The 21,850-nt window shown below is 48.9% G+C and overlaps 1 protein-coding gene across 1 annotated transcript; it reads right to left on the bottom strand.

The window, feature by feature from the left end:
* Positions 1-5: 5 nt before the first annotated feature.
* Positions 6-21,448, bottom strand: slx4 (SLX4 structure-specific endonuclease subunit homolog; the record flags this gene model as incomplete). Its single annotated transcript, XM_079338191.1, has 13 exons — positions 20,476-21,448; positions 20,215-20,392; positions 19,939-20,142; positions 19,607-19,833; positions 7,447-7,742; positions 6,558-6,780; positions 6,084-6,226; positions 5,517-5,663; positions 5,152-5,321; positions 2,373-4,306; positions 2,129-2,225; positions 1,640-1,930; positions 6-348 (listed from the first exon to the last, which is right to left on the bottom strand). Coding segments are annotated over exons 1-13 (4,929 nt in total), but the record flags the coding sequence as incomplete, so codon positions are not given.
* Positions 21,449-21,850: the final 402 nt, after the last annotated feature.

Below are 21,850 nucleotides of genomic sequence, written 5' to 3'. Positions count from 1 at the left end.
TTCCTGCCTGCTGCACCGCCACGCGGTGCCTTCGTCTTCCTGACCCTCCTGCGGCTCGGCGCCGAGTGGCCCGGCTTGGCGGTGGTAAAGGTGATGCACTGAGAGTCCAGGTAGTCCACCAGCTTGGCGGCGCCCAGCCGGATCCCGGCGGCCTTGAGTCGGGTCTGGAGCTGGGACAGGACCACCGGTTGGTACTGGAGGATCTGAGAGTAGAGCTCAGGATCAGACAGGATGAAGGAGCGCACCGCCTGGAGGCGATCCTGCAGGCGGCACGCCACCTGGGAGGCAGAGACGCCGCCGTCGCTGTCTGACTCGCCATCTGAGGAGACGCAAAGCTCCGGGTTTGACCTGAGAGAGAGGAAAGGGGTTCAAACATGATCCACGTCATGACCTTTAGATGACCTTACATTCAGCAGAGACAGGCAACCAATCACAGAGCTGACAGTCAACCAGCCAATCACAGAGCTGACAGACAACCAGCCAATCACAGAGCTGACAGACAACCAGCCAATCACAGAGCTGACAGTCAACCAGCCAATCACAGAGCTGACAGACAACCAGCCAATCACAGAGCTGACAGACAACCAGCCAATCACAGAGCTGACAGACAACCAGCCAATCACAGAGCTGACATACAGAGACAGTCAACCAGCCAATCACAGAGCTGATATGTAGATGAGGATTCAAACCAGCAACCTCCTCAGTGAGAGGGGAGGAGCTAACCCCTGCAGCTCTGTTTGAGCAGCTTTAAAGGAGCTTTGGTCCAAATCGACGTCACTCTTCTGTAGAGACAAGAAAAGTTTATCTCTGGAGTCCATGGGAGGAGCTACCAGGGGAGGGGAGGGGCTTATTTAACCAGAGTCCAACTTGTGATGTCACAAACTGAGTTAGATTTAAACACTGGATGGATGATGTCACACGTTGTGGGTCCTCTCAGGTTACATGTACACGAAGAGATCAATCTGTGAGCTCGCCGTTTGTTTCTAAACGCTGACGCTCGTTATTCTACAACTCAGGAGTTTGGTTACCATGGAGACGGCAGGTACATCCTAACTCGAGGAGCGTAACGTCCAACTTAATCAAAACATCAGGTCAGAAATGAGCTTTGAACTCGATGTGACCAATAAGAGAGCAGCATTTCCTCTCTGGTCGTCTCTGAATGTGACCAATCAGAGAGCAGCGTTTCCTCTCTGGTCGTCTCTGAATGTGACCAATCAGAGAGCAGCGTTTCCTCTCTGGTCGTCTCTGAATGTGACCAATCAGAGAGCAGCGTTTCCTCTCTGGTCGTCTCTGAATGTGACCAATCAGAGAGCAGCGTTTCCTCTCTGGTCGTCTCTGAATGTGACCAATCAGAGAGCAGCGTTTCCTTTCTGGTCGTCTCTGAATGTGACCAATCAGAGAGCAGCGTTTCCTCTCTGGTCGTCTCTGAATGTGACCAATCAGAGAGCAGCGTTTCCTTTCTGGTCGTCTCTGAATGTGACCAATCAGAGAGCAGCGTTTCCTCTCTGGTCGTCTCTGAATGTGACCAATCAGAGAGCAGCGTTTCCTAACATAAATAAACACAAACAAACTCTGATGTTGAGAACTAAAGGCCACAGCTGGCGACCACGAACGATGACATCATTGTAACACATGTTACCTGTCGGACTCCTCGGCGGTCGATGAGGCGTTGGAGCCCTGCGAGGTCCACAGTAGCTCCGCCTCCTCTTGGCCGCGTTTCAAAGGGGAGGTTCCGGCGGGCGCGCTGGGCTCTTTAAACCTCACGGCGCAGGAGGCCGGTCTGCTGCTGGTCGGGGGCGTCGCCTCAGCTGCTCGGCCCGCTGGGGGGGCGTCGCCATCGGAGTCCGAGTCGACCAGCTGGTGGGTGTACTGGTGGATCTCTTTCAGTTTTAGGATCATCTGGCGCTTCGGTAAAGGTCGAACGCCAAACCTGCACGGAGGAAAAAGTGAGAGAAATGAGATGACCTGGCGTTTGATCGGGCACGTGGGCGTCGTCTCTATGACAACGCTCACAAACAGCCGCTGTATGACCTCGTACTGTGTGTGGACGCCAGGCGCTCTGCTCATTGGGAATGCTCAGAATAAAGAACGCCATGTGGACACGGGGACCTGGGGACGACCCGCTCACCTGTTCAGTTTGGTCTTGAGGTCCGGCGTGTCCATGTCTGAGTAGTGCGGCATGGGCGTGACGGGGACCAAGGTGCGGCGCCTGGCACGGTGCGACGCTGAGACACGGACACAGAGACGGCGTTTAAAAACAGGAAGGAATGAAGCTGCAGACGTGACATGGCGTTAAGGTGCAGTACACGTTTTAAACAGCAGGGGTCACACAGCGTTGCTGCAGGATGTAAGATGGCGTCGTGCGAGCGTACCTGGCGTTTTGAGCCGAGCGTTAGAGATCAGCCTCTGAGACAGAGGGAGAGCCTCCTGGTCCTGGTCCTGGTCCTGGTCCCGGTCCCTCTGGTCCTCCTGCCAGCTGTCCCAGATCTGAGAGTCCAGGAGGCTGTTGGTCTCCGCTGAGGGCGGCTCCAATGCGCTGCATGCAGGAAAGGTACTCACGCCGCTGTGGATTTTTGGCGCCGGGGCACCGAGAGCAGCCGCTGAAGGTCGACAGTCGGTTGATGAAGATGACGTTTTTGGTGGTCCTGCACTCCGGTCCTCCTGGCTGGATCCTCTGCTGTCCTCCAGCCTCAGACTGAAGCGTCCCGGGTTGGCGCCGGCGTCGAGGCCCCACGAGTCGTTGAAAGCGATGGGAGGGTCGTCCATGAAGCTGAAGTTTGCCTCCTCCGCTTGAGCTCCGTCGTGTCCTCGACCTGTCAGCTCAGACTCTGGCGTGCCGTCACTCTCTGACCTCACAGAGCGTCCTCTCTGACCAGACGACCTCTGGTGACCTCTACAGGGAGGCGGCTCTGAAAGGTCAGACCGAGGGGAGAGGTGGAAGCTCCCCGCCTGCCTCTCTTCGCTCGTCGCCCTGTGCTGCAGACGGCTGCTGAGGAGCGGGGGCGTGGCAGGAGGGAGGGGGTGGAGCTCTGTGTGCAGACGGCTGCTGAGGAGCGGGGGCGTGGCAGGAGGGAGGGGGCGGAGCTCTGTGTGCAGACGGCTGCTGAGGAGCGGGGGCGTGGCAGGAGGGAGGGGGCGGAGCTCTGTGTGCAGAGGAGTGCTGCTGTGGGGCTGCAGGTGAGCCAGATCACAGCTTCTGTCTGTTTCTGAGCTGCAGGGTTCAACCTCCTCCTGCTTCACCAGGACAGCGGCGCCCCCTGCTGGGCCGACCGGGGCAGGAGAAGAGAACACTGATGATGATGATGATGATGAAGAGTCTGCTTTAGGGAACAGCTGCGTCCTGCACATGCTGCTCCTGGTCTGCGTGGAGCTGCTCGTGGAGCTTGGTGCACGCTGAAACGGCGTGGACGGGATCAGCCACGAGACTTCAGGAGAACCGTCCACTAAACGACTCGAATGATCCGGACTAAAGTCTGACCGTGGGGAGCTCTTCTTCTCCAGGCTGGCTTCAAAGACTGGCGGAGGTTTGATCTGTGTGTGGGCGCTCTGCAGGTCTTCCTCGGCACCAGGAGACCGCTGAGATGGACTACGGGAACAAAGAACTTCTTCATCCATTTCCTCGCCTGAGTCGGACAAAAGTATGAGCTCAGGCTCGTTCGGATCCAGGAGAGGAGAAAGAGGACCTGGTTCTGCTGGACTTCCTGAGTCCAGCAGTACACCGGGAGACTGACCCAGGACAGGCAGGGCTACGCTCCCTGAAGACTGGAGCAAAGTTCTGCCAGACGGTTTGAGGGGGGACTGGTGGCGTTGGGGGACGTGTGTCCTGGAGGACATTGCGGAGGACGGGGGATCTGCGTCCTCGTAGACGCCCCAGGACTCTGAGAAGAGGCGGCTGTAGCTGCGATCCAGACTCAGGTCTGGATTCAGCTGAGAGTTCTGCTTCAGGTCTGCTGAGCTTCTTCTTGGTTCTGTGGACACTTTGTCTTCTTCCTCCTCCACGCCGTCCTCCTCGCCCTCTCTCTTCCTCTGCGTGGCGGCGAACTCATAGATCTCCTCGAGCTCTTCCTCGTTCACTCTCTCCTCGTGGATCTCAGCTGCAGCAAGATCCTCCGTTTGACGATCATTCTCCAAAACGTCCTTTCGCTCCCCGTCTCTGTCCTCGTCCTCGTCCTCCTGGTTCCACATGGAGCGGAGCAGCTCCAGCAGAGCCGCCTCCGTGTGTGTGTTGAAGTCCTCCTCCTGGTTCATGAACTCTTCATCGTCTCTGTGGAGCTCACAAAGCTGCTGCAGCTCCTGCAGGTCAAACCTGCAAACACAAACAGAGACATGTGACCAGAGGACAGACATGTGACCAGAGGACAGACATGTGACCAGAGGACAGACATGTTACATGTGACCAGAGGACAGACATGTGACCAGAGGACAGACACGTGACCAGAGGACAGACATGTGACCAGAGGACAGACATGTGACCAGAGGACAGACACGTGACATGTGACCAGAGGACAGACATGTGACCAGAGGACAGACACGTGACCAGAGGACAGACATGTGACCAGAGGACAGACACGTGACCAGAGGACAGACACGTGACCAGAGGACAGACATGTTACATGTGACCAGAGGACAGACATGTTACATGTGACCAGAGGACAGACATGTGACCAGAGGACAGACACGTGACCAGAGGACAGACACGTGACCAGAGGACAGACATGTGACCAGAGGACAGACACGTGACCAGAGGACAGACACGTGACCAGAGGACAGACACGTGACATGTGACCAGAGGACAGACACGTGACATGTGACCAGAGGACAGACATGTGACCAGAGGACAGACATGTGACCAGAGGACAGACACGAGACCAGAGGACAGACACGAGACCAGAGGACAGACATGTGACCAGAGGACAGACATGTGACCAGAGGACAGACACGAGACCAGAGGACAGACATGTGACCAGAGGACAGACATGTGACCAGATGACAGACATGTGACCAGAGGACAGACACGTGACATGTGACCAGAGGACAGACATGTGACCAGAGGACAGACATGTGACCAGAGGACAGACACGAGACCAGAGGACAGACACGAGACCAGAGGACAGACATGTGACCAGAGGACAGACTCTGAGCAGGACTCACCTGGATGCCAGCTCTCGTACGTGAGGCCTCAGAGGAGCTGGCACGCTGCAGCGGGCTGTGTACAGGTAGCGCAGCAAAGCTAACACGGCCTGTCCCGGGACGTCACTGATCAGCACCCTCTGAGCTGCAGCCACGCCTTCTTCCTGCACGCCAAACCCGCTTTCATGGACCTGTGAGGAGCCACCGAGAGAGGGCGCCGTTAGAACGCCTCGCCTCAATCTTGATTACAAACGTTATGTGCAGATCAGCTGGATCTGCACATATCCGTGGATTGATCTGTTCTGAAAGTTCTCCCTAATTCTGATTTATCACTGATGTTTTAAAGTTTAATGATTTGTAGTTCAGCATAGTGAGACATGCATTACCATTTCTGCCAGCAGGGGGCAGCGAGCGTACACCATGAAGGAGTGAGCAAAGAACACGTCTCCACTGTCCACCTGCAGCTGCACGTCGCTGAGCTGGGGGTTGTTCACCATGCTGCTCAGGTCGGACGCCAGTCTGGAGAACGGGACCTGCAGGAGGAACAGACCAATCAGCACGCAGGACGAGACACCCAGAGGGCCAATCAGCACGCAGGACGAGATATCCAGAGGGCCAATCAGCACGCAGGACGAGATATCCAGAGGGCCAATCAGCACGCAGGACGAGATATCCAGAGGGCCAATCAGCACGCAGGATGAGACATCCAGAGGGCCAATCAGCACGCAGGATGAGACACCCTGAGGGCCAATCAGCACGCAGGATGAGACACTCTGAGGGCCAATCAGTACGCAGGATGAGACATCCAGAGGGCCAATCAGCACGCAGGATGAGACACCCTGAGGGCCAATCAGCACACAGGATGAGACACCCTGACGGCCAATCAGCACGCAGGATGAGACACCCTGAGGTGACGAGTCCACACAGGATTCAGAGACTAAAAGAGTTCTTACTGAGTGCTGTTTATCTGATCCGGGCTCATCGCTGCTCCTCCTCGAGCGCCGGCGTGTTCCCTCTGTGAGGTCAGCCGGCTCCTCCCACTCATCCAGCACGAAGCCGCTCAGACGCGGGTTTGTGATCCGAGCGTCACTCTTATCTGAGGAAGCGAAGACAATCAGGATCTGAGCTGAGGAATCTGAGACAGCACGGCGTGGTCAAAGACACACCTCGACCTTTACGACCACAGGAAGCTAAGGGGCGGAGTCTCGGCGTGCTGTGGTGATGGGGAGGACCCATCACCACAGCACGCCGTTTACATGGCGACCACTGGAGTCAGCATTGTTGACACTTTTAAATTCACGCCGGCATGCAGCTTCTGAATCTATGAGGACACGTGTTCTGACCCGGGTCTGGTTAGGACCACATTCATGTTCAAAGAGCCCTAAAACCCTGATCTGGGTCACCGAGGACTTCTTAAAGTTTCTGACCGTCAGAGCCTGAAGCCGCCGAGCCACACTGGGTCAGGGTCATGCCGTCTTCAGCCAGATCCACCAGGTCTCTGAGCGCCTGGCTGCCCCCCGGGGTGGAGGGGGGCGGGGAGGGCGAGGATGGAGGGACGGACGCCCTGCTTCCTGTCAGAGGAGTTCTTTCAGCCGCAGCGCTGAGCAGAGACTCTGGCTTATTGATGGCGTTGAAGGAGGCGGCATCAATCTGTACGTGAAGGAGAAGAGAATACTCTGCTGTGATTGGATGTTCAGACACTGATCGAAGATCTGATGCAGAGAGAGAGAGAGAGAAAGAGAGGAACAGAGCGAGAGAGGGCGCGACCTCGCAGCTCGACCATCAGCGCGTCGTTAATAACAACTTGAATTATTCTCAACCTTTAATGTTTCATAAAGCTCCTCTGGTCCTCCTAAAGTTCTGTTCCTGTTCTGGTCCTCCTAAAGGCCCTGTCCTGTTCTGTTCCTGTACCTGTCGTGTCCTGTTCTGTACCTGTCCTGTTCTGTTCCTGTTCCTGTCCTGTCCTGTCCTGTTCCTGTCCTGTTCTGTTCCTGTTCTGGTCCTCCTAAAGGCCCTGTCCTGTTCTGTACCTGTCCTGTTCTGTTCCTGTTCCTGTCCTGTCCTGTTCCTGTCCTGTTCTGTTCCTGTTCCTGTTCCTGTCCTGTTCCTGTCCTGTTCTGTTCCTGTTCCTGTTCCTGTCCTGTTCCTGTCCTGTTCCTGTCCTGTTCTGTTCCTGTTCCTGTCCTGTCCTGTCCTGTTCCTGTCCTGTTCTGTTCCTGTTCTGGTCCTCCTAAAGGCCCTGTCCTGTTCTGCACCTGTTCTCTTCCTTCTCCATACAGGAACATTGATAAATAAAGATAATTCGTCTGTGCTCACCGCTGTAGGTTCCCGAGGTGCGATGAACTCTCTGAGCTCCGGTGTGTAGAAGTCAGACAGAGAGGCAGAGCCTCCATCCTGCAGTGTGCTCTTCTGCCAGAGGGGGGCAGCACCGCTCCAGCCGGGCAGACTGCTGGGGCGGCGGGTCGGGGTGGGTGGAGAGGGGGGCCGGCCCTGCAGCAGGAGAGCAGAAACACGTTCCTGCAGCCTCGTCAGAGCGCTGTCAGCACCCTGAACAAGGAGGAGCAGAGGAGGGCGAGGGGCGGAGCCCTTTTTCCTCTTTCCACGCCCCTTTCCTGCAGAGAGAGACAGAGAGACAGAGAGAGAGACAGAGAGAGAGACAGAGAGAGAGAGACAGAGAGAGAGACAGAGAGAGAGAGAGACAGAGAGAGAGAGAGAGAGACAGAGAGAGAGAGAGAGAGAGAGAGACAGAGAGAGAGACAGAGAGAGAGACAGAGAGAGAGAGAGACAGAGAGAGAGACAGAGAGACAGAGAGAGAGAGACAGAGAGAGAGACAGAGAGACAGAGAGAGAGACAGAGAGAGACAGAGGGAGACAGAGAGAGAGACAGAGAGAGAGAGAGACAGAGAGAGAGACAGAGAGACAGAGAGAGAGAGACAGAGAGAGAGACAGAGAGACAGAGAGAGAGACAGAGAGAGACAGAGGGAGACAGAGAGAGAGACAGAGAGAGAGACAGAGACAGAGAGAGAGACAGAGAGAGACAGAGAGAGAGACAGACAGGTCAACACAATGATATTATGTTGTGTCTGTCCCTAAAATACTAAACATTTACAATTTCAGTCTAAAAGTCCCTGAAAACATCTAAAACCCTGTTTCAACCCCCAGAACTAAAGGTTCAGGGACTTCTCTTCATAGAACTAAAGGTTCAGGGACTTCTCTTCATAGAACTAAAGGTTCAGGGACTTTTCTTCATAGAACTAAAGGTTCAGGGACTTCTCTTCAAAGAACTAAAGGTTCAGGGACTTCTCTTCAGGAACTAAAGGTTCAGGGACTTCTCTTCAGGAACTAAAGGTTCAGGGACTTCTCTTCAGGAACTAAAGGTTCAGGGACTTCTCTTCAAAGAACTAAAGGTTCAGGGACTTCTCTTCATAGAACTAAAGGTTCAGGGACTTCTCTTCAAAGAACTAAAGGTTCAGGGACTTCTCTTCATAGAACTAAAGGTTCAGGGACTTCTCTTCATAGAACTAAAGGTTCAGGGACTTCTCTTCAAAGAACTAAAGGTTCAGAGACTTCTCTTCTAAGAACTAAAGGTTCAGGGACTTCTCTTCTAAGAACTAAAGGTTCAGGGACTTCTCTTCATAGAACTAAAGGTTCAGGGACTTCTCTTCATAGAACTAAAGGTTCAGGGACTTCTCTTCAAAGAACTAAAGGTTCAGAGACTTCTCTTCTAAGAACTAAAGGTTCAGGGACTTCTCTTCTAAGAACTAAAGGTTCAGGGACTTCTCTTCTAAGAACTAAAGGTTCAGGGACTTCTCTTCTAAGAACTAAAGGTTCAGGGACTTCTCTTCTAAGAATTAAAGGTTCAGGGACTTCTCTTCTAAGAACTAAAGGTTCAGGGACTTCTCTTCAGGAACTAAAGGTTCAGGGACTTTTCTTCATAGAACTAAAGGTTCAGGGACTTCTCTTCAAAGAACTAAAGGTTCAGGGACTTCTCTTCAAAGAACTAAAGGTTCAGGGACTTCTCTTCATAGAACTAAAGGTTCAGGGACTTCTCTTCAGGAACTAAAGGTTCAGGGACTTCTCTTCAAAGAACTAAAGGTTCAGGGACTTCTCTTCAGGAACTAAAGGTTCAGGGACTTCTCTTCTAAGAACTAAAGGTTCAGAGACTTCTCTTCAAAGAACTAAAGGTTCAGGGACTTCTCTTCAGGAACTAAAGGTTCAGGGACTTCTCTTCAGGAACTAAAGGTTCAGGGACTTCTCTTTAGGAACTAAAGGTTCAGAGACTTCTCTTCTAAGAACTAAAGGTTCAGGGACTTCTCTTCAGGAACTAAAGGTTCAGGGACTTCTCTTTAGGAACTAAAGGTTCAGGGACTTCTCTTCTAAGAACTAAATGTTCAGGGACTTCTCTTCAGGAACTAAAGGTTCAGGGACTTCTCTTTAGGAACTAAAGGTTCAGGGACTTCTCTTCGAAGAACTAAAGGTTCAGGGACTTCTCTTCAGGAACTAAAGGTTCAGGGACTTCTCTTTAGGAACTAAAGGTTCAGGGACTTCTCTTCTAAGAATTAAAGGTTCAGGGACTTCTCTTCAGGAACTAAAGGTTCAGGGACTTCTCTTCAGGAACTAAAGGTTCAGGGACTTCTCTTCAGGAACTAAAGGTTCAGGGACTTCTCTTCAGGATCTAAAGGTTCAGGGACTTCTCTTCAAAGAACTAAAGGTTCAGGGACTTCTCTTCAAAGAACTAAAGGTTCAGGGACTTCTCTTCTAAGAATTAAAGGTTCAGGGACTTCTCTTCATAGAACTAAAAGGTTCAGGGACTTCTCTTCAGGATCTAAAGGTTCAGGGACTTCTCTTTAGGAACTAAAGGTTCAGGGACTTCTCTTCTAAGAACTAAAGGTTCAGGGACTTCTCTTCAGGAACTAAAGGTTCAGGGACTTCTCTTTAGGAACTAAAGGTTCAGGGACTTCTCTTCGAAGAACTAAAGGTTCAGGGACTTCTCTTCAGGAACTAAAGGTTCAGGGACTTCTCTTTAGGAACTAAAGGTTCAGGGACTTCTCTTCTAAGAACTAAAGGTTCAGGGACTTCTCTTCAGGAACTAAAGGTTCAGGGACTTCTCTTCAGGAACTAAAGGTTCAGGGACTTCTCTTCAGGATCTAAAGGTTCAGGGACTTCTCTTCAAAGAACTAAAGGTTCAGGGACTTCTCTTCAGGAACTAAAGGTTCAGGGACTTCTCTTCAGGATCTAAAGGTTCAGGGACTTCTCTTCAAAGAACTAAAGGTTCAGGGACTTCTCTTCAAAGAACTAAAGGTTCAGGGACTTCTCTTCTAAGAACTAAAGGTTCAGGGACTTCTCTTCATAGAACTAAAAGGTTCAGGGACTTCTCTTCAGGATCTAAAGGTTCAGGGACTTCTCTTTAGGAACTAAAGGTTCAGGGACTTCTCTTCTAAGAACTAAAGGTTCAGGGACTTCTCTTCAGGAACTAAAGGTTCAGGGACTTCTCTTTAGGAACTAAAGGTTCAGGGACTTCTCTTTAGGAACTAAAGGTTCAGGGACTTCTCTTCGAAGAACTAAAGGTTCAGGGACTTCTCTTCAGGAACTAAAGGTTCAGGGACTTCTCTTTAGGAACTAAAGGTTCAGGGACTTCTCTTTAGGAACTAAAGGTTCAGGGACTTCTCTTCTAAGAACTAAAGGTTCAGGGACTTCTCTTCAGGAACTAAAGGTTCAGGGACTTCTCTTCAGGAACTAAAGGTTCAGGGACTTCTCTTCAGGATCTAAAGGTTCAGGGACTTCTCTTCAAAGAACTAAAGGTTCAGGGACTTCTCTTCAAAGAACTAAAGGTTCAGGGACTTCTCTTCTAAGAACTAAAGGTTCAGGGACATCTCTTCATAGAACTAAAAGGTTCAGGGACTTCTCTTCAGGATCTAAAGGTTCAGGGACATCTCTTCAAAGAACTAAAGGTTCAGGGACTTCTCTTCAGGATCTAAAGGTTCAGAGACTTCTCTTCATAGAACTAAAGGTTCAGGGACTTCTCTTCAGGATCTAAAGGTTCAGAGACTTCTCTTCATAGAACTAAAGGTTCAGGGACTTCTCTTCAGGATCTAAAGGTTCAGGGACTTCTCTTCAAAGAACTAAAGGTTCAGGGACTTCTCTTCAAAGAACTAAAGGTTCAGGGACTTCTCTTCAGGATCTAAAGGTTCAGGGACTTCTCTTCAAAGAACTAAAGGTTCAGGGACTTCTCTTCAAAGAACTAAAGGTTCAGGGACTTCTCTTCAAAGAACTAAAGGTTCAGGGACTTCTCTTCAACGAACTAAAGGTTCAGAGACTTCTCTTCAAGAACTAAAGGTTCAGGGACTTCTCTTCAGGAACTAAAGGTTCAGGGACTTCTCTTCAAAGAACTAAAGGTTCAGGGACTTCTCTTCGGGAACTAAAGGTTCAGGGACTTCTCTTCATAGAACTAAAGGTTCAGGGACTTCTCTTCATAGAACTAAAGGTTCAGGGACTTCTCTTCTAAGAACTAAAGGTTCAGGGACTTCTCTTCAAAGAACTAAAGGTTCAGGGACTTCTCTTCAGGAACTAAAGGTTCAGGGACTTCTCTTCTAAGAACTAAAGGTTCAGAGACTTCTCTTCTAAGAACTAAAGGTTCAGGGACTTCTCTTCAGGAACTAAAGGTTCAGGGACTTCTCTTCAAAGAACTAAAGGTTCAGGGACTTCTCTTCAAAGAACTAAAGGTTCGGGACTTCCGGTCGGCTGTGGCATGGGGTAGAAGCAAAGACGGAGAGCTCCTGACTACTTTAGTACTTTTCACTCCTTCTCCCTTCATTTCGCAACCATAGTGCTACATATTTCGTACTTTTAACTTTATTCCTCAGTCACGACATCAACATGTCCACAAAGAGTAGTAAGGCTGGGAAAAAGGACGATTCAGCGGCTAGCTTAACCATGGATGCTATCTCTGCACTGCTGGAGCAGCACCGCGTGGCGCTCGCGGGTGACTTCAAGTCCTCTTTCAGTGCGCTTGAAACTAAATTTGAGCAAGTTCAATCCGCAGTCGAGGATCATGGACAGCGCCTGGCCTCGCTAGAACTCGCTTCGGATGATCTGGGTCAGCGTGTCAGTGAGCTTGAAAACGTGTGTGCCGGGCTCGGCGAAACTAATTCCAAACTAATGGCCAAAGTTATCGACCTGGAGGGCCGGAGCCGGCGGCAAAACCTACGTATTCTGGGCCTGGCCGAATCCACCGAAAGTGGTCGCCCCACCGAGTTTTTTTCTAGCCTGCTCTGTGAGGTTTTCGGCAAGGAGACGCTGCCTTCACCACCGGAGATAGACCGAGCCCATCGCTCGCTTGCTGCCAAACCGGCCCCGGGACAGAGACCGCGCCCGGTTATTCTGCGCCTGCATCGCTACCAGATCAAAGACCTCTTGGTTCGGGAATCCCGGCGGAGAGGGAAACTCGACTACCACGGCCAGCAGATCCGCATCGTTGAGGATTACAGCCCCGAAGTTGTGAGCCAGCGTGCTGAGTATAAAGACGTCTTATCGGAGCTATACAGCCGAGGGCTAAAACCCTCTCTACTGTATCCCGCCCGGCTCCGTATAACACTTCCCAGTGGTGACAGAAAGTGGCTGCGCTCAGCTGATGAAGCACGAAGGTACATCAGTGGACTGCCTGCTGCATCTTCATCACCATGAATGACTGTTTGATGTCTGCCGGTGTGTGGAGTTTCTTTTGGTCCCAGTATTGTTGCTTTTAAAGCCCCTTGTTTGTTTTTACCTTGAAGAGGAGGACCTACTGACTTTCGTTGTTGTTTATGGGGCTCAAACACCCACCTGTACAACATCTATGTGAGTATACCAGACCCTAGTCCAGCCACTATTTACGCCGGGCTCATTCTTTCGTTTGCTAGATTACAGTACATATACGGATGTGTTGTTTTGTTCTGTCGAGTTGCCCGTGAAAATAAATGGGAACGATACGAAACTGTTCTTTTCTTTTGCCTTACATGGTTGTGTTTCTGTCGAGGTTGAACGTTTCATTTTAGGAGTGTGTAGTTTTGTATCCAAACAGTAATGGAGCTGAAGATGGAGTTTAGAGGTGTAGGAAGAGTGTTCTTTGGTGAATAATGATTGTTCTTAGGAGCCTGCTGCCATGTTCTCTGGCAGCTGTCCAGTTGTGGGGAGGGGGGGTGGGAGGTGTTTTGTCTTTTGGTTTTAAGCTCTTGATGTTATGTACATACCCTAATTGCACACAGACCTCTATATCAGATGCTTTTTGCTTTTATTTTGAAACCGACACCTGGAGTCTCTGTAAAACTTTACCTGACAAACCTACCCTTATGATTATGGAGAATGGCTAATCCTTTGAATTTAACGAGCTGGAATGTCAAGGGCCTAAATCATCCTGTTAAAAGGAGGAAAGTGCTCTCACACATAAAACAATTCAAATCAGCAATTACTTTTTTGCAAGAAACACACATCCGTAGCTCAGATAACCTGCGCCTCATGTTGCGGTGGGCGGGGCAGCATTTCCACTCTACCTTTCCGGCTAAAGCCAGGGGAGTCTCTATTCTCATCAACCAAGATGTTCCCTTCGTGCACAACAGTGTGTTATCGGATACAAATGGTCGTTATGTCATTGTCTCAGGGAAGCTATATAACATGCCAGTAGTACTGGCCAATGTATATGCCCCCAATGTGGATGACGCAGGTTTCCTTGAACGTTTTTTCTCTTCCTTACCGGATCTGACCTCGCATGCACTTATAATGGGCGGAGATTTTAACTGCTGGTTAGACCCTGTGTTGGATCGCTCCTCTTCCAACCCTGGCACAATGAGCAGATCAGCCTCTTTCATTCAGAACTTTCTATCCAAGTACGGAATTTCTGACGTATGGCGTGCCCTCAATCCACACAAAAGAGAATACTCCTTCTTCTCTCAGGTACACCATACGTTTTCGAGAATTGATTATTTTTTAATTGATAACCAATTGCTCCCATCTGTAGGTTCCTGTGACTATCAGAGCATAGTGATATCAGACCACGCCCCTGTCACAATGTCTCTATCTCTACCTGACCTACCTCGAACAAGGAGACACTGGCGTTTTAACTCGACCCTACTGTCTGATGCTGATTTTGTTAAATTTATGGAGAATCAGATAACCTTTTTCTTCAATATGAACACAACGCCTGAAACTTCCAGTCTGGTTGTTTGGGATGCACTTAAAGCGTACCTCAGAGGACAAATTATCTCATACACAGTGAATATGAAAAGGAAGGCTAACAGGGAGCGACAAGATCTCGCCAATCAGATAAAGGAAACTGATTTGCAATATTCTCAAAACAGTAGCTCCAATCTGTTTAAAAAGCGTGTGGAGCTCCAAACCAAATTTGATCTCCTCTCGACCCATCATATTGAATGGCAACTTCTAAAGAGTAAAACTCAATTTTACATCCATAGCGACAAAACTGGCAAAATGCTTTCCAATCAGCTAAAAGGGTTTAAAGCTAAACAGCTCATCACAAAAATTAAAATGGACGATGGCAATATTACATTTGATCATTCTAAGATTAATGACACATTCAGAAACTTCTACTCTCGCCTTTATACTTCTGAACTCCCCGAGGAAGTTTTTCAGATGGAACATTTTCTACACCGTTTAAACATTCCGGTGGTTCCCCCTGACAACAAAAGTAAACTGGACGAGCCTATATCCAAAGAGGAAGTAGCTGCAGCAATTTCTTCACTGCAATCGGGTAAATCCCCTGGTCCAGACGGGTTTCCTGTAGAATTTTTTAAAACATTCTCTGCGTTGCTTTCCCCTAGATTATGCTCACTGCTCTCGGATTCGTTTAAGCAAGGTAACCTTCCAGCATCATTCAACGAAGCCTGTATCACTGTTATCTTAAAGAAAGGTAAAGATCCTGATGAGTGTTCCTCCTACAGACCAATTTCCCTGTTGAATGTGGATGTCAAAATTTTGGCCAAAGTTCTGGCACGCAGATTGGAGTCCACTCTCCCATTAATTGTATCAGAGGATCAAACTGGCTTTGTTCGGCACCGTCACTCCTTCTTTAACACGCGTCGTCTATTCAATATTCTGTACTCGCCTTCAGGCTCACTCTCCGAGTGTGTTCTTTCTCTAGACGCAGAGAAGGCTTTCGACCGGGTCGAATGGAGGTATCTGTTTAAAGCCTTAGAGAAATTTGGTTTTGGCCCAACCTTTATTACGTGGATAAAGCTATTATACCGCTGCCCTTCGGCTTCGATCCGCACCAACTCTCAACTATCAGAACCTTTCATTCTTGAACGGGGCACACGTCAAGGGTGCCCTCTGAGCCCACTACTCTTTGACCTGGCCATAGAGCCGTTAGCAGTCGCACTCCGTAGTTGCAAGGCATTCTCTGGGATTGGGAGATCGGGGGTCGAACACAAAGTGTCTCTTTACGCAGATGACCTTTTGCTCTTTATAGAAAATCTTGACACCTCTTTGCCACCTATAATGTCACTACTCAAGCAGTTTGGTCAAATCTCTGGATATAAGTTGAACCTGCACAAAAGTGAACTTTTCCCTATAAATGAAGCTGCATTAGCACTAGACTATACAAACTTCCCATTCAGAATAGTGGAAAATCAATTTACCTACCTTGGCATTACAGTCACGAAGAAACACAAGTCTCTCTTTAGGGAAAACTTCCTCAGCCTGTTGGATCATGTGAAACAACACCTTACAAGGTGGTCGCCTCTCTCCACAACCCTAGTGGGCCGAATTAACTCTATCAAAATGACTATTCTCCCAAAGTTCCTTTATTTCTTTCAAACCATACCAACGTTTATCCCTAAATCCTTTTTTGACTCATTGGACTCACTTATAACATCCTATATATGGAAGGGCAAGAGACCTCGACTAGGTAAAGTTCATCTCCAAAAATCAAAATACGACGGAGGCCTGGGTCTGCCTAATTTTCGCTTTTATTATTGGGCAGCGAATATACGCTGTCTTACTGCCTGGTCTTACTTTCATTACCAACCTCGTTGCCCACTGGGGGTGGCTACGGAGCTGAAATCGGGCAAAAACATTTCCATCCTAGCTCTGCTTGGATCTTCTCTTCCTCTCTCTTCGAGTAAACCACTGGACAACCCAGTGGTCTGGCACTCCATAAGAGTGTGGGTCCAGTTCAGGAGATACTTTGGTTTTAATGACTTCTCTCTCTCGAGCCCCGTCTGGTCCAACCATCTTTTCCAACCTTCTCTACTTGATCCTGCGTTTCACGAGTGGCACAGACGGGGCATTAAACGTTTTAAGGACCTCTTCATAGAAAACAGTTTTGCTTCATTTGAGCAACTCTCTAAGAAATTTAGCCTACCGAGCACTCACTTCTTTAGATACCTGCAACTTCGTCACTTCCTCCGTAGTCAATTACCAAACTTCCCTGAGACACCTGACACGCATGTTGTTGATGCTCTCCTCAACCTGCATCCCTCACGAAAAGGGCTAATATCGATAATATATGACAGACTGGCAGCTATTAAACAGGCCCCCCTTGACAAAATCAAATCTTCCTGGGAACGGGATCTAAACCTGTCTATTTCGGATGACACTTGGAGTTCAATTTTTAAACTGGTCAATTCAACCTCCCTCTGTGCTCGTCATAGCCTGCTACAGTTCAAAGTAGTGCATAGGGCCCACATATCAAAGGCTAAATTATCCTGCTTCTATCCAGATGTTGATCCCTGTTGTGATAAGTGTAGGACTGCTGAGGCTTCTCTTATCCACATGTTCTGGTCGTGTCCCAGTCTGGAAAAATACTGGAGAGAAGTCTTTCAAACATTGTCTTCAGTCCTTCGTCTGAATTTGGAACCTAATCCTCTGGTGGCTATTTTTGGCACCACAGGAGACGACAACCATCTCACTCCCAGTAAGCGCCGCACAATCTCATTTGCGTCACTTTTGGCCAGGCGGGCCATTTTACTGAAGTGGAGGGATGCTGCTCCGCCCACCCACGCCCAGTGGCTTAGAGACCTTATGGCCTGTCTAAAGCTTGAAAAGATTCGCTATTCAGTCTGCAACTCAACTATTAGGTTTGAAAAGCTGTGGGGGCCTTTTCTGGAATACCTTAGGAACCATCAGTAAACCTAATTGTCCCAGATCTTGGTTATCTTACAATAAAAGCAGACTTGTTTACCTTTTTAGCTTTCCAATAACCTGGCTTCCAGCTCTGTAACTTTCTAACTTTCTGACTCGCTCCAGGCAAGAGACAGTGTGCGGTTTCTTTTTATTTTATTTTTGTTTTCGTTCTGTTTTTTTTTTTTTTTTTTTTTTTTTTTTGGGGGGGGGGGGGTTTGTCTTGTTTTGTCTTTCATTGCTCTTTTTCAAAACTGTTTACGCCTTGATTCTACCGATTGAGGATTTGTGTGGGTACAGGAAGTGACCAGTAACTGTAGATGTGTGATGCGAATTATGTGGATCCTCTGTACGTTGGTACCTATATGTATAGTACAAATGATAAAGTGTACCTGTTTATTTCCGCTGATTTACAGTTTGCACACACCCGATGTCTACCTCTGAATACCTGTACTCCCTTGCTGGAAATGTGTAAAAAAACTCAATAAAAATATTCTTGAGAAAAAAAAGAACTAAAGGTTCAGAGACTTCTCTTCAGGAACTAAAGATTCAGGGACTTCTCTTCAGTAACTAAAGGTTCAGGGACTTCTCTTCAAAGAATTAAAGGTTCAGAGACTTCTCTTCATAGAACTAAAGGTTCAGGGACTTCTCTTCATAGAACTAAAGGTTCAGGGACTTCTCTTCTAAGAACTAAAGGTTCAGGGACTTCTCTTCATAGAACTAAAGGTTCAGGGACTTCTCTTCTAAGAACTAAAGGTTCAGGGACTTCTCTTCTAAGAACTAAAGGTTCAGGGACTTCTCTTTAGGAACTAAAGGTTCAGGGACTTCTCTTCAAAGAACTAAAGGTTCAGGGACTTCTCTTCAGGAACTAAAGGTTCAGGGACTTCTCTTCAGGAACTAAAGGTTCAGGGACTTCTCTTCAAAGAACTAAAGGTTCAGGGACTTCTCTTCAGGAACTAAAGGTTCAGGGACTTCTCTTCTAAGAACTAAAGGTTCAGGGACTTCTCTTCAGGAACTAAAGGTTCAGGGACTTCTCTTCTAAGAACTAAAGGTTCAGAGACTTCTCTTCTGAGAACTAAAGGTTCAGGGACTTCTCTTCAGGAACTAAAGGTTCAGGGACTTCTCTTCGGGATCTAAAGGTTCAGGGACTTCTCTTCAGGATCTAAAGGTTCAGGGACTTCTCTTCAAAGAACTAAAGGTTCAGGGACTTCTCTTCAAAGAACTAAAGGTTCAGGGACTTCTCTTCAAAGAACTAAAGGTTCAGGGACTTCTCTTCAAAGAACTAAAGGTTCAGAGACTTCTCTTCAGGAACTAAAGATTCAGGGACTTCTCTTCAGTAACTAAAGGTTCAGGGACTTCTCTTCAAAGAATTAAAGGTTCAGAGACTTCTCTTCATAGAACTAAAGGTTCAGGGACTTCTCTTCAGGAACTAAAGGTTCAGGGACTTCTCTTCTAAGAACTAAAGGTTCAGGGACTTCTCTTCAAAGAACTAAAGGTTCAGGGACTTCTCTTCTAAGAACTAAAGGTTCAGGGACTTCTCTTCTAAGAACTAAAGGTTCAGGGACTTCTCTTCTAAGAACTAAGTGTCGTTGAGTGTCATTTTAACAGTTTGACTTAAATCAAAGTGTAAACACTGGACACCTCAGCAGACTCACCTTTAAGGAGGATAAATCTACCTTTGCAGTGAATGTGTCCAAGTTCATATGGTGGTGAAGTATTCTTTGTGATTATGACATTTAAACTATAGAACATCGGATTTCTTTTAACTGTGAAAACAGAAGACCATTTTATATTATACTTATATTTCTGAAAAGATTTTCAGTCAGCAAAGCTCGAACAATAGAATAAATAAAAAGTATAGAAGTCAGTCATTATTCTACACAAACAGAAATGTAGATTATTTCTATGGAAGTCAAACTAAGTAGTTTCATCTCGATGAATTAGTGAATAATGTAAAATACACTTAAAGTCAAACTATTTATTTTTAGTTTGTTTGTTGTTAAAGTCTATAATCATGTTTGAACCTTTTTATAACAGTCAAACTTTGTTTCAAATAAAAACTGATCTAACACGCTGTGACTGACCAATCAGAGACCTTCAGCTCTACAGAGGCTGCATGCTCTCTCCATGGACCTTCAGAGTACAGAACCCAGAGCAGGCTCTTCTTTAGGGGTGGATCTCTCCCCCAGAACTACATGTGTACCCTGGTAGATCTGTCCCGGAACCTTTTGGTTCTGGGAAGAGGGGGAGGGGAGAGCAACGGTTCTGATCAGTGATCGGACCCTCTCTGAACCTGTACCATCAAACATTTGTTAACGGGTCATAAAGGAACAGAACCGTCACGGTGCAGCACAGAGCTCGGGTACCTGAGTCTGTTCTCCACTTCAGCCCTGAAGTCAGGGAGGCGGGCTCTGGAGCGGCCTCTGCTTGTAACGGTCTCTCTGACTCCCTGTCCTGATCCAGCAGGGAGGACGACAGAGCCAGGGCCATCATGGTGTCCTCATCCAGGGGGTCGGTCTTCTTCCTGGACTTCTTCCTGGCTGGGAGACCCGGCTTGGACCAACCTTTTCTTTTGGTTCCTCCGGTTTGTGCGCTGAGGTGAAACACAAAGCAGACGTTCACGCCGGCCCGGTCCTGGTACCGGTGAGGTCACTGACCTAAAGCTGCTGAATGCGATAAAGATTTGAGGCGGACTCACAGTGTGTCAGCATCGGGGACGGTCTGGTTCTCCTCAGCTTGTCTCTGCACAGCCTGCAGCAGCACAGACGAGGACACGCCCAAATCCACGGAGCAGCGCTTCAGGTGGGCGGAGCGACTCTTCTGGGACTTGAACTTCTTACCACAGATGGGACAGTCTGAGACACCAGGAGGAGGAGGAGCCGGCTCAGTCTGATCCAAACACCTGCAGAGACAGATCATGTTCATGCTTCACGATCAGAACCAGTAAAAAACCCAAACCCTTCCAGATCCAGACCTGTTGAGGTGCTGCGTGCGGCCCTCGGGGGTCAGGTGACTCAGGTCTCTGTGGCAGATCTGACAGAAGAACAGTCCTCCCTCCTCCAGGTCCACAGTCTGAGACTCTGCCGCCTCCTGGTCCAGCTCCTGCTGCAGGCGCAGAGCCAGAGCTTCGTCCCCGTCCGAAGGGGAGACGACTGAAACGAAGGACGCAGGTTATCACTGAGCGCTCTTATGCCCCGCCCCCTCAGAGCGTGAGAGGAGAATCAGCTGGTCTCACCTCGAGGAGGAAGATCACAGTGGTTCTTATGAGGCTCCATCCTCCGAGGTTCTGCTCTCTTGAACTGTTCCATCCTGACCAGGACTTTCTCTTTAGCCAGCCACCTCCTCTCATCACTTTGACCTGCAGACACACACAGAACCCCTGCACCTCCTCCCGGTTCTCCGCCTCCTGCACCTCCTCCTGGTTCTCCGCCTCCTGCACCTCCTCCTGGTTCTCCGCCTCCTGCACCTCCTCCTGGTTCTCCGCCTCCTGCACCTCCTCCTGGTTCTCCACCTCCTGCACCTCCTCCTGGTTCTCCGCCTCCTGCACCTAATCCTGGTTCTCCGCCTCCTGCACCTCCTCCTGGTTCTCCACCTCCTCCTGGTTCTCCGCCTCCTGCACCTCCTCCTGGTTCTCCGCCTCCTGCACCTCCTCCCGGTTCTCCGCCTCCTTCTCCACTGATGACAGGCTGCTCTCCTCCTTCACTTATAGACGCCGGCTGCGTCCCTGCACACCTGGACCTGGTGTCACAGCTGGAACCCGTGTCTTCCCTGGACCCGGTGTCTCTGTGTCTCCTGTTAGTCCTCCTGCAGGTCTCATCTCTCCTCACAAGTCTGGACTCTCCTGGTTTCTTACGGACTCTTTTCAGCAGCTTGGAGCAGAGATCTGTGAAGTCCTGGTCCGAGTCGTCCATGATGCAGTCTAGGAATGTTTTAACCTTAACAGGAAACCGGAAATGAGATCTTCAGTTAGCCGGTTAGCTCGTGAAGCTAACAGTTTCCCGCCTCTTCGTGTTTTTATTTTCTTCATTAAAAGTCATAAATAAAGTTACATGATAAACAGCTGAACACACTCAGGTTTGTTTTAAAACTGCTCACACTCAACCGCTTCGTTTACTACTTCCGCTCACGTGACGACTGACGACGAGCTAGCGGAAGTTCGTCACAGAAAGTTTCAGAATAAAACGTTAAATTCAGCCAAAAACTTTCTGAAAATCTTTTTAAAACTGCAGATTTAAACTCTGTTCTAAATATAAACTACACGTATCTTAATCTCGTTAGTTTAACTCATATTTTTAAACATATTTAATTTTATTAGTAAAGTTTTATTTTATTTTGTAAACTGTAGTCTCCTGGGAGACAAACGTGAAGCCTCTCGCACACATCCGATGGACGTGCGCTCGTGGAGATGTCTTCTCATGAAGGAGCGCGTGAGCTGGTGAGGGTTTGGTGCCTTGCTCAAAGACGCCTCGGCAGTGCTCAGGAATTGACCTGACACCTCTCCAGTAAGCATACCAACTTCCAGACTTTGGTGGACAGCAGGACTTGACCCTTAAGTTCCCAACCCACGTCCCTACAGTCAGAGAGACCGCTGACCCTCAGACCAGCGTCAC

This window comes from Symphodus melops, assembly GCF_947650265.1.
Source record: "Symphodus melops genome assembly, chromosome: 2".
In the NCBI taxonomy this organism is placed as follows: Eukaryota; Metazoa; Chordata; class Actinopteri; order Labriformes; family Labridae; genus Symphodus; species Symphodus melops.
The sequence above is the reverse complement of the archived record's forward strand: the minus strand, read 5'-3'. Positions and strand labels throughout refer to the sequence as shown.